Raw genomic sequence first — 12,124 nt, forward strand, 5'->3', positions numbered from 1 at the left:
AACAAAGCGAATAAGTAACAAAATTTGCGCAGCCGGTGCAGAGTGTGAACACACCCGTTCCAGCCCTGCTGCGGTGTCGATCATGTGACTGAAGAACCAGGAAGACGCGGCGAAGGTGATATTTTTTCAGGTTTGTGCGTTTTACTCATTCAGAATATTGATTTACTATTTAAAATAAATACATACTTTTTTTTTTTTTTTTTTTACAGCCAAAGCGAAGGCACACCGGTTTACCCCAAAACACATCTAACTCAGTGCTGAAACCAGGAAGTGATTCAGTATATATGGTATGAATAGTATTGCATCTTGAAATGATCATGTCCGCTCTGTGACTTGCTGAGTCACATTATTAATCTCGATATCTTATAAAAACCCACAGATCAAGATTTGCTGGATTTAAAATTGCACCTCAATCCAAAGGGAAATCTTCATGACAACACATGACGTCATAAAAATCTCCTCCCCCTCTTTGTAGCAGTAGCTCTATTCCTTTGTAGCATTTCCTCCTTGAGCAGTCACAAGCTTTCTCGTTGCCTCCTTGTGAGCTCAGTTGTTTTGTGTTGTGTTGTGTTTTGTTTTAGGGCGCACACAACATGGCATCGCTGCTGTTTTTTGGATCACTGCTTTTGCTCTTAGGAGCAGTTCAAGGGTCCAATAACACCATCCCTCTAGTCATGTGGCATGGAATGGGTAAGACCACTAATATCTTAATTATTAAACAATATCAACCAGGAACACCTGATTAGCTATGTCAGGTTAGTATTTATATAAGGTGCAAATGCATATTGTAACAGAATGCAGTAATCAACAGTAATTACAGTAAAAAGTAATGTATTTGTAAATATAAACAGTATATGCAAACAGAAAACTTATAGATTAAAACACCACAAAACAACTAATTTGTATTCTTGTTTGATTGTTTGTTGTTGACTCAATACTAATATCCTGTGGGGCATGGTGGTTCATCTTTGAGGTGGCACCTTATTCCTCTGGGTTCCCCAGCACAATCATGAGCTTGGGCTGCAGACTGTATGCAGGCTTAGTTTTCTTGCATGGGTTTCCTCTGGCTTTAGTCCACCAACCACAAACTAGCGGTGGACTGGTGATGCTAATCTGTCACTAGGTGAATGGTGCCCTGAGATCTACCGATGTCCCATCATGTCCCAGGGAAAGGTTTTGAATACCTTACCAGGATAAAGTGCTTGTAAACTGAAGTTGAATGAATGATTAAATTATATAAAGATGAATGGCATGATTTTAGGAATAAAAAAAATACATTAGACATTAAATAAAACATAATATGACTGGCAGGGAGTCAAATTGAAAACTGAGGTTTGTACTATGTATGATTAAAAAAACATCACAGAGATGGAAAATTACATTTATGATTATTATTATCATTATATAAATGATACATTTAAAGACATTTATCCAGAAATATTGATAACAAATCAAGCAAAACTCAGGAACCTTTCTTGAATCTTTCTTAAGTTAACTACAAACAATAGATTTTAATAGGTGTTTATTTTACAAATGTTTTGTTAATTTGTTTGCAGGGTATTCATGTAGACATTTATTATTAGCTTTTCTCAATTGAAAAACGTAAAGATAAGGAAAACATACTAGCCATAAAAATTTCTTTTAATAGTAACAGTGCAATCAAATAAATAACAGATATTTTTTATATTGTTTGTATAGGGGATAACTGCTGCAACCCACTGAGCATGGGTGCTATAAAGAAAATGGTGGAAGAGGAACTGCCTGGTATATACGTGGTGTCGCTCATGATTGGAAAGACTGTAACACAGGTACTCAAGTTAAATAGCATGATACAGTCGTCTTTTATTATTATTTTATTTTATTATTATTATTCACAGTAATTTTTATTAGGGTTTTTTTTATATGCCAAAAAAGAAGTGACTGTTTTAAAGGGTTTTTTTATTCTGTATTTGTATTTCAGGACACAGAAAGTGGATTTTTCATGGATGTTAATACGCAAGTGGCTTTTGCATGTGATAAAATAGCACAAGACCCTAAACTGAAGGGAGGATACAATGCAATGGGCTTTTCTCAGGGTGCACAATTTCTGTAAGTACTGTGATACAGGAGTCAGTTTTGGATGATCTAAGTAAGAAGAAAACATACTGATTTTATTTCTCTTCTTTTTGCATGTTTGTTTTATTTAGACGTGCTGTGGCACAAAGATGTCCAAACCCTCCAATGAAGAATCTCATCTCAGTTGGTGGACAGCATCAAGGTAGTGAAACCACTGTTCGTTTGTTAACCGAAACATGAAAGTGTTTGACACTGAAATTATATAATAACAACTTGTTTGTGTTTAATTATCAAGTCGTTTTCAGTTCATGTTCCTTTTCTTGGTTTGTTAGTTTTGTTCTGGTTTTCTGTTACACAGGAGTTTATGGTTTGCCTCGATGCCCTGGTGAAAGTTCTCATATTTGTGACTGGATACGAAAAGCACTGGATTCTGGGGCTTACACAAATGCAGTGCAGAAACAGTGAGATTGTGATTTTTATTAATTAAATAAAAGTTGTTGCTTAAATATTGGTGTAGGTAAAGAAGAAATAACTTTACAATGCATTGTTGGTGGAAAATGATAAACATTTGTTGTTAATTCACACCACCAAAAGTGTTTAATTCCTTACTTAACTGTGTACATTCTTTTGGTTTAGCTTGGTACAGGCACAGTACTGGCACGATCCACTCAACAATGACCTGTACAAACAGCGTAGTCTGTTTCTTGCTGATATAAATCAAGAGCGGGTATGTCTGTGTTATTCATCAAGAGAATTTTTTTCTGTTTTCAAAATAATCTCATTAATGAATTTAAATTGTTAAAGCTTTTATGTGCTAGGTAATAACATATCTGAGCATCTCATTGCAATTTCTTAAAGGTGGTGAATGAGACCTACAAGAAGAACCTCATGACTTTAGAGAAGTTTGTAATGGTAAAGTTTCTACAAGACACCATGGTGGACCCTGTGATATCAGAGGTAATTAAAGGTCTGGCATTAAAATCTGCTCATCAAAAGCTGAACAGTTGAATATCTTTGCTTACTTTACTTCCTCTTTCAGTGGTTTGGCTTCTTTAAAATTGGTCAGGGTCAGGAGACTGAGACTTTGCAGGAAAGTACCTTATATAAAGAGGTAAGAATTATACAGATGGCTTTTTTCTAGGTAAATATAAACATAATTATATTCAATCCAGGTGAGCTTTTATCCTACTACCGCCTGTTTTGAGTCTTGTGATGTTTCATAGGATCGTCTGGGACTGGCAGAGATGGATAAAGCTGGGAAACTGGTGTTCCTTGAGTGTGATGGAGATCATTTACAGTTTACTCGAGAGTGGTTCAATGCCAAATTAATCCCTTATTTGCAATAATCCCCCAGCAAGAACAAGAAGAGAGAACCATTATTTGGTATGCTGCAATGCTGAACTACTTATGCCTATTAATCTAATGATTAATCTAATCTAATAATCCAACTGTAAATTAGATCAACTTTATTGCACTGAGGTTTTTTTATTAAGCTGATCTGAGTTCAGATTCACCTGATCTGCAAGCTCAATTCATAATGCTTAAAAATAAAAATATCAATATTTAGATCGTAAATGTGTTATTACATTTACATTCGGAAACACTGTGACAATAGCTGGAAAACCATTTGAAATATTTAGCAAGAGCTGTTGAACCTGATGTAATGAAACTCAACACTCAAAATATTCTAGTCTTACTATAACAAGAGCCTTGTAATCTAAAACAACCGGGAATTACATGAGCTCCATTTTCACAACCAACCTACTGTGGGTTACATTTTAAAAAGGTGAATTCAGATTGACTACATGTAATTATTTTAGATTTGAAAATATTCTCTTTTGTCTTTTGTTATTTTAAGATGCATGAATTGGGTTTCAGGTTCTGGTGTATCTGATTTAGAGAACCAACTGATTTTGCACAGCTATTGGATTCTTCTGTGAATGTGTTTCATGTGAAGGCAACTAATAAAAGGTCAAGTTTTACAATGCTCCACCATGAGTTTGTTTCCATTCATTCTCTCTGAATGTGGAATTCAGTTCCTTAGATTTACTATTTTGACTATGTTTACATGTTATGGTTTCTCGCTCATGTGCATTGTTCATTAACTTGAACTTGAAAAAGTGTGAAAGTTCATTTGATGATGATGGTGGCATACCAATGAAAGCACATATTTTTGTAAAGTTTTATTTAGCATTCTTTGACTGCTCCCACAGCAGCCAGGTACAGAAACAGTGAGATTGGTTTGATACCAAAGTGAGACAACAGTGCAGATTTGTAGACTTTTTTGTTTTTGTTTTGTGTGTGTTTTTGTAACTGTAAACTTTGCCATTCCAATAGCATTTGAGATCATGTGATAAAGAAGGCAGTATATGGGTGTGCACTTCGTGGTCAGGCTGTAAACCAAATGTTTAGGTTATTTACAAGTGTAATGTTTCTATTTAAAGAAACTGGAGAAAAAAAAAAGACATGTGACTGTTGAGAATTCTTTACTACAAAATTCAAAGCAAAGTTATGACAGAACAAAGTGGCTTATTCATTGTTCTTATTTTAAAAATTTGATCTTACTAATAATGAGCAGAACTGTTGACCAAACTCTAACCTAAAAAGACAAATTACCAATACAAAGTAAGATTTTACATGGCTGAGTGCTATGAGTGCAAAAGAGTATTAAGTAAAAATGAATGATACATCATCTTGAGGATTATACTGAGCATCATAAGAAATAATTAAATAACTAATTCATAGACTGCCCAATTTGATGATGCTTGCATCTAGAGGCAAGCTGAATTTTGAAGCTGCATTTATGCCTAAACAATTCTTTAAGTAAAAGAAAGAAAAAGTTAAACAAGGATATTTCTACATAAATATCCACCATCCTTATTGTACCACTTAATTTGTTACATCATGGAATGTTACTTTACAGTGCTTTAGAAAATGTGCTGTGTGCTGGCATACATTAAGAAATGGAGGAAATTGGTTTATTACAGTATCTTAACATTACTTTTGTTAAAATTGTAAGAATAAAATATACCAATAAGTTACCAATAAGTGCTAAATCCATCATTTGCTCCAGTTAGTCATCCGATTTCAGTGACACCACAAATCTAGGTTTTATTTGCTCTTGAAATGTCAGATTTCTTTTTTTTTAAGTGTTATATGTGTGCTTTAGGACAGATTTGCATATATAGAACAGAAATTACCAAGACTCCCACACCTGGAAACAACTTAAAGCAAAGAAGAAAAAAAAAAAAGGAAAGTCAACTCAAGACCAAAAAATAGATAAAAACAACTAACAAATATAAAGAAAATATGCATAATTTTGGCTGTTCGTTTTATTTTCCTTGGAATGCTTGAAAACAGCAAAACAACTTGATTGTTGGCAACGAAGGAATTGCTATTAAACATCAAATGGAATGAAATGTTTCATTAATCTGCAGAAAGCAAACAGCCGTCTCACTGGTTTAAGGAATGTTCAGCCACCCCTTTGATTGGCTAATGGGAAGTGTGTTTATACAATTAGCATTTCAGGTTCATTTGTGATTGGCTGGTTGGTCACTCAGTCAGGTAGGCATTGGCAAAGGGGGGTGAAATATCACAGGTGACACCTTTATCCGGCAATCTCTGTGGCTGAAGTGACCAGCTTTTTGCCATCCCATACGGTTTTAAATTGCTCAGGGACTGGGATTTCAGTCTGAAAGAAAATGAAAAAAGAAAAGAACAATACAATGAAACTATCAACAACTTACTTATTTGTATTTTTTGGGCATTTCTCTTATTGATCATATAATTAACTCAATCACTCACAAAGTCTCCATCTTTGCCAGGCACCAGCACATTCATCTCTGAGCTCTTGGCACTGACGATCTCGCACGACAGGGAGTCCTTACTCAGGTACACATGGCAACCATCAGTCTTATTGATGGAAATGGTTGGAACCTTGCCCAGAACCTGCATATATGGAAAACATTATGCAGAATATGCAACAAGGAGAACAGGTGTGCCAATGTCATGTAAAGTCTTAAAAAATTTGAAATCTTGCATTCAAATAAATTTCAAATGTAACATAATTCTATACATTCAGATAAAAAAATATATTTTTGTTGCTATGTAGCTACAATATGCTATGTTTATGTAAGAAACCATTAAAAGGAAAAAGTTATGGCTTGCCCCAAAAGAGAGTTTAAAAAAAAAAAAAAAAAGATATGAACATGTAACTTAAAATTAATTTGGTTTCTACACAGAAATGTTTTCCTGTCAGTAACTTAATCGCAGCAAATCTCCAACAAATGCATGACGGAAAAAGTATGTTTCCCCACATAAAAACGAACACATATTGCCTATGTCTGTTTTTAAATAAAAAATAAAGAAATAAAAAAAGCATCTCACGATTTCACAAAGTTGAGAGGAATAAATGTGATTTGTTATACCCCATTCAGAATTCTTTTCTTACAAACAACAAAACACATTTGTGAAAGATAAGTTTAGAAATTGAGTTGTATAGTGTAGTGAGGGAAAGTATGACATAAGACAGCCCTAATCACGTGTTCCCTTCTTTGTGTCGCATTTATACACATGTACTCACCTGAATTTTCACATCCTTGCAGTTGATAAATTCCACAATACCCACAACATCATCAAAAACAAGGCCCAACTTCTTGCAGTTGTCTGTAGAGAAAGTGACATGGTAAAAACCAAGAAGCAAAAATAACTTTTTGTTGCACATTCAACTTTTCAAAAAATAAAACATCCCTTGTGAGGTGGGTGCAATGTTTCATCCGTACCTACAGTGATTGAGTTGATCTTTCCCTTTATTTGCAGTGTGCTGTTGCTGCACTTGAAGGCATACACCACCTGTTTGAGCTCTGTCTCACTGATCACGAGACCCTGAGCACCATCGTGGTTCTCCTATAATTACAATGAAAAGCAAACAAAGTGTGAATTTGGAAGCAGGGAAGATAAACATTATGACCTTAACAGCAAAATTAATTTGCACTTACCACTCTCCATTTTTTGCCTTCTAGCTCCAGCACTGGAGGCAGAGAGCGAGCCTGGGCAGCACTGGCAGTTGGTCGAGCAGATGAGAAAGGTTTAGGTCCAGAGTGCAGAGGGCCTGTCTGAGATCTCAGCTGAGGGTTCTTATGGGTCTTCTGGGTATTGGACACATGCTTCAACCCTGAATATGTATTAAACAGATAGGTGTTTAAGGCAATGACTATAACCATGTCTTTCTTTTTTTTTTTTTTTTATTTAAAGGTTGCCTCTCATATCTGATGGTTCTAGCATTGATTAGCTAATGAATGTGTACGTTGTACTTGTCCAGCTAGGCTCATCTGCTCCATAAATATTTCTATGATTGCTACAGCTTCAAAGTACATGCTGATTAAGGTGACATTCAGAACCAAGGAGACTTTTTAAAATCTAACATTATTACAACCACACAACAGTCTAACTTGTAGTTTTAATGTTGCTGTAAACTGTGACATGTACCATTTGATTTTTTAACAATTTACTTAACTAAATTTCATAACAGCTAGAAAAACAATTCATTCAGAACATGGTACAGTAAAAGCTTTGTCTAATTTTACCTTTAGTTATATCAGCTCCTTTGTTAAGGGAGGCAAAGAGGGCATTACGACTGGTGTCTCTGCATCTCCACCTCCTGCCTTGTCCAGAGCAGCAGGTGGAGGAGGGGGGCCAGGAGGAGGAGGAGGAGCAGCACCTCCACTTGGAGCAGAAGAAGCTCCAGATGCTGAGGCAACTGGACCCTGTGAAAGACACAAAACAATAATTATTGTACCTAATATAATTAGTAAAAGACCATAAGTCAACACAGCAACAATCCCAACAATAAAGACTGTTAAAGCTAAGCCCACAACTCACACTCTTGCTCCAGACCAGCCCAGTGGTGTGGTGCTGCTTTATGTATGCTTGCAGCTCAGTCCAGATTGACAAATAGGCCTTAACCCAGTCAACATGAGTTTTGTCCCTATAAAATAAAGTACAGTTAAGACAGTTAACAAATGGTTATAAGGGAAAAAAATTTGGAGCAATTAATTAAATAAATAAACCGTACTTGTCTTTGTAATCTTTCAGCACACGGTTTGTATAGAACATGGCAGCATCCTGCATTTCCTTGACATAAGGACCAGGCTTAGGGGCCTAACAAAATGAAAGAGGCGGCATTTAGCTTTTCCACCCAGATTTCTTTCTATGGAAATCTCAACAGCCAGTTTATTGGAAAATAACTAAGAACACACAATATTATTATAATAGTAATAATAATAATAAAAAAACCAACTGTAGTTTAGTCTATTACTGTTCAGAAAATGTTCAAGATACAAATGTCTGAAGTTGCTAGGCTAAAACACTGAGCCATTGTCATCAGATCACAAAAAAAAAGCCATGCCACACTGCCACTGTACAGTAATTTTTTTTCGCCATGAATGAATGTTTTGTTTTAAACAAATACACACAGAGATTTAGTAAATGACCATTCATACACACAAATACTGTGCTGATGGCACTCACCATGGCAACCCAGCCCAGTGCGGGCACACTTTCACTGACTGCAGAGAGGTGGTTGAAGAGAGGAGAGGAACGGTTCTGCTCTCTGAACGCCTGCACTTGCTGGATCACTTTAGACACTGGAGCCAGCAGAGATGTCAGAATGGCCTAAGACCCCCCACATACACAGAACAGAAGAGTTAAATTGCAATAAACCTTTATTTAATAAAACTCATAGTTGAGCTCTTTCTAGGATCTATAATTTACTTACATCAGAGGGTTTCTGAGAGCAGGAGGCAGTCACCAAAAGTTGCCTCTGACAGGTAAAAGCTTGCTTCATCATATCAGCCTGCAAGAAAATAAAACCAGATCAGTACAGCAGAAGAAACACAGCTGCAATTCACAGGAATTTAATATGAAGGGTTGATTTTATTTTATGTATTTCTCTTTACATACATGCTTCAGAACATCACCACCTATCTTCTGACTCAGGGTAATGTACTCAGCAACAGAGCCTGAGATCAGGCCATCGAAAGCCTCCACATATGCAGATACAGCTGAAGACAAAACAAGGGTATGAGCTCATTACAAAAAAACTGCACATGCAATGTTTTTCACAATGTGTTTATTATCCAAAAACAGCCTGGTTCTGCCAAACAGTTGGCCGTTGCACTCCAGCAAAAAATATGGTTAGCACTAGATCAGTAATAAGGAATGAGAAAATGTTTAATTCCCAGTACCTCCACCAGCTACAGGACAGCCACCTGCACCTCCACTGCTGGAAATGGCCTCCAGACGACCAACCGCAACCTCCAACCTCTGCACCAGATTCGCCAGCTCTGCCATGCCTATCAGAAACACACAATGTTAGTAGTGATAACTAATCTAATGACTAACTAGAATAGACAAAACTTTACTCAAATATTTAAGTACATTTAATCTAAAGTCTGTATTATATACTGTTAATAATGAAAATTACTTCTTTATCCAAGAATGCAAAGAAATAATCAAAAAGGCACAGAAGATCAAACGTACAGTTCAGTCTACAACAAAGTAATGAAGGACTCCTGAACAAGAGACTGGATAAGTCACAACCTGTCTTGCTTTCTCTCCCTCAACCCCCCACACACACACACACACACAAAATATGCATACCTCCTGGTCTCAGAACAACAATTGCAAAAATATTCTATTTTTAAAATAAAGGAACATAACCTTATTAACAAACAGGAAGAAAGAGAACATTGAGAAATAATTGGAGATTTTCAAGCAGAATTTTTACTTGCTCCTATCCCCCACACACACACATGCACGCACGTAAACCTTGCAGCCTTATGCAAGAGAAACCTGATCCACAAATCCATGCTACTGACTCATTGTGTTCACCTGAGTGGTTCTCCAAGGAGAAAACACGTAACCCAGGTGTGTCACGAACCACCTGATTCTAATGATGCCCTGTGCAATTTTGTATGGAAAACTTATATAGAAATAATATCTGCCAGCTAAAGTACATTACGTTTATTTCTGCATGCACACAAGACATTTAGAGTGTGGAGCTCTATTATCTAACGAGACCTCTCCTACTGATCATGTCCATACAAAGTGAGAAGGAGAGGGAAATTGGGAGAATTTGAATTTCAACGCAAATAACCTGCAGGCGTCCTTTTTGTCCATCCTCACCTGTTCCAACAGCACAACAGAAAGTACAAAATTTCCCCAAACCATTGCAATCCTTTTGAATCTCGGTCTGAGTAAACTGATAAATGTGCTGACATTGCATTATGCAAAGCTCATTTTGAGTTGATGTTTTAAACATTGCATAAACACAGAAATAAATATGTACCTATATGTATTCTTTTAACTTAGTGTGATAAATGTCAATGTCACTGTTCTGACAATGGCCATTGTGGAAAATAAACTCTTTGTGATGATTCGATCATGAAGATTCTAAACTGGTATTTTGAAACACAAAACTGATTTTTTTTTTTAAACCGATTTCTTTGTCTCAGTTGTTTGCATATGGGCAAGGCTTAACTCAAATGTGGTTCCTGTTAATATCATTTCCCTGCTACAATGTTGCAGGCAGACAGCAAACTTTTAAAAGCGGTTGTAGAAAGCACACAGGACTCCACTGTCAGTATTGTAATCCTGAAGCTCTTTCCTTAAGATCTCTGCCATGGCCTGAAGAAAACTCTCAATGTAGACAGCTCAGGCACTTTAGCTACCCGGCATGTTATGAACGGTTGCACCCACCAACATCCTCATTGGATAGGTTTTCATCTGACTTCAGTGTGTTGTTTAAGTGGCAAATATTACATTTTATCAGATCACATATAAATTCCAATCAACTTTATAATGAACTGACAGCTCAGATTTGAGAGCTTAAATGGGAGACATGGCCTGTGATCAAACGTGGAATAACCCTGTCAAGTATTTTACATTTTTGTAACAATTTGCAACCTGTGACAGAAATTGCCAGGATTAGTCGCTAATGTGAATACAGCCTTGAAGGTCTAAAACCACTAGGCTTTAATGTTCAGTAGGAAACAGTTCATAACTATGTGGTCATGGTTAAACAGCCTCAGGGTTTGAGCACATTTGCAAAAGACAGGAAGGGATCGCTCTTGAGCACAGCTAGTATAGACAAAAACAGGTCATCTCTGCTTTAGTCTTGGGAGAAGTAGGCCAGATTACATTCATTCTTAGAGCAGGCTGTGTGAACACTGCCACATTTAATGCAGTTGTAAAAAAAAAAAGAAAAAAAAACGAAAAAAAAAACGAGATGCAGAAAATATGATATGATATAATATTATACTGATATTAGGCAATTTAAAAAAAATGATTAAACTATTCATTTGAGAAAGCAAATGTGTAAAAGGTACAGAAAGTGAAGCTTCTTCTGCTATTTCCTGGAGCTGCACACTGCACAAACAGCAGACGTGCAACACCAACAACTGGATTTAGTGAAACACTCAGATTTCTGCCTGCACACTGTTAAAAGAAACCGATCATTTCCAACTATTTCAGGAATCAGATCGGATAAGCTAAAAAAAAAAAAAAAAAAATTTGATAATTAAAATACGCTGAACTGAGCCGCTCTTCATGCCGTGTCATCATCACTAACTGTAAACTCAGGGCTGAAACCCGCACCGCCGCTTTGTCATGATCAGAGTTACACCGCCGGTGTGCTCTGCTACAGCAATGACAAACGCGTTTCAAACTCAATTCCTTACCTTCACCTTCTGACAAACCCCAATATGTTTCAAGCGAGCTTTTTTTCCTCCCTCTCTCCAGTCTAGCTCAGTGGGTGTGTTTGGTCTCTCGGTTCCGTGTCTCTGGTCTTCCTGTATGTAACAGAGTTCCCATCAGCCCCCGCGCCCCATTTCCGCCTCGGCTGAAGAACGCACCATTCGACTTCCTTATAAGGGCAGAGGAGAGGAGTGATAAAGTAAAGAAAGAAGAATTGTGGAGAAACAGGAAGCATGAAAAAAGAGGGACGCTAGCATAAAAAAATAACTATTGGGAGATAAGAAGGGAACATTCTTCCTGGCTTCTACAAAAGCAT

At 36.7% G+C, this 12,124-nt stretch overlaps 2 protein-coding genes across 3 annotated transcripts; one reads left to right on the forward strand and one right to left on the reverse strand.

The window, feature by feature from the left end:
* The first annotated feature begins 38 nt into the window (after positions 1-38).
* Positions 39-4,045, forward strand: ppt1 (palmitoyl-protein thioesterase 1 (ceroid-lipofuscinosis, neuronal 1, infantile)). Of its 2 annotated transcripts, none has more exons than XM_046834467.1 (11): positions 39-130; positions 210-287; positions 582-690; positions 1,699-1,808; positions 1,961-2,088; positions 2,187-2,257; positions 2,414-2,516; positions 2,692-2,782; positions 2,914-3,012; positions 3,095-3,166; positions 3,279-4,045. In XM_046834467.1, exons 2-11 carry the CDS (start codon positions 285-287, stop codon positions 3,399-3,401), a joined length of 909 nt encoding a protein of 302 aa, XP_046690423.1. In that variant the 5' UTR covers positions 39-130; positions 210-284; the 3' UTR covers positions 3,402-4,045. The 2 variants fall into 2 exon arrangements, with proteins under 2 accessions (XP_046690423.1, XP_046690424.1); XM_046834468.1 differs by having other exon boundaries at positions 91-115.
* A 479-nt stretch (positions 4,046-4,524) lies between these two features.
* Positions 4,525-11,949, reverse strand: cap1 (CAP, adenylate cyclase-associated protein 1 (yeast)). The gene is given in 14 exon segments (XM_046834466.1): positions 4,525-5,746; positions 5,860-6,003; positions 6,638-6,720; positions 6,837-6,960; positions 7,053-7,228; positions 7,641-7,692; positions 7,695-7,820; positions 7,936-8,041; positions 8,129-8,214; positions 8,584-8,727; positions 8,831-8,908; positions 9,016-9,116; positions 9,300-9,407; positions 11,793-11,949. Coding segments are annotated over 13 exon segments (1,410 nt in total). The 5' UTR covers positions 9,406-9,407; positions 11,793-11,949; the 3' UTR covers positions 4,525-5,662.
* Between the last annotated feature and the right edge of the window lie 175 nt (positions 11,950-12,124).

The sequence above is a fragment of the Silurus meridionalis genome, chromosome 22 (genome assembly GCF_014805685.1).
Source record: "Silurus meridionalis isolate SWU-2019-XX chromosome 22, ASM1480568v1, whole genome shotgun sequence".
Classification (NCBI taxonomy): Eukaryota; Metazoa; Chordata; class Actinopteri; order Siluriformes; family Siluridae; genus Silurus; species Silurus meridionalis.

Coding starts and splice junctions, on each gene's coding strand:
- ppt1 (XM_046834467.1), top strand. Junction 1,809..1,960: donor TTGGAAAGACTGTAACACAG/GTACTCAAGTTA, acceptor TTTGTATTTCAG/GACACAGAAAGTGGATTTTT. Junction 2,517..2,691: donor ACAAATGCAGTGCAGAAACA/GTGAGATTGTGA, acceptor CTTTTGGTTTAG/CTTGGTACAGGCACAGTACT.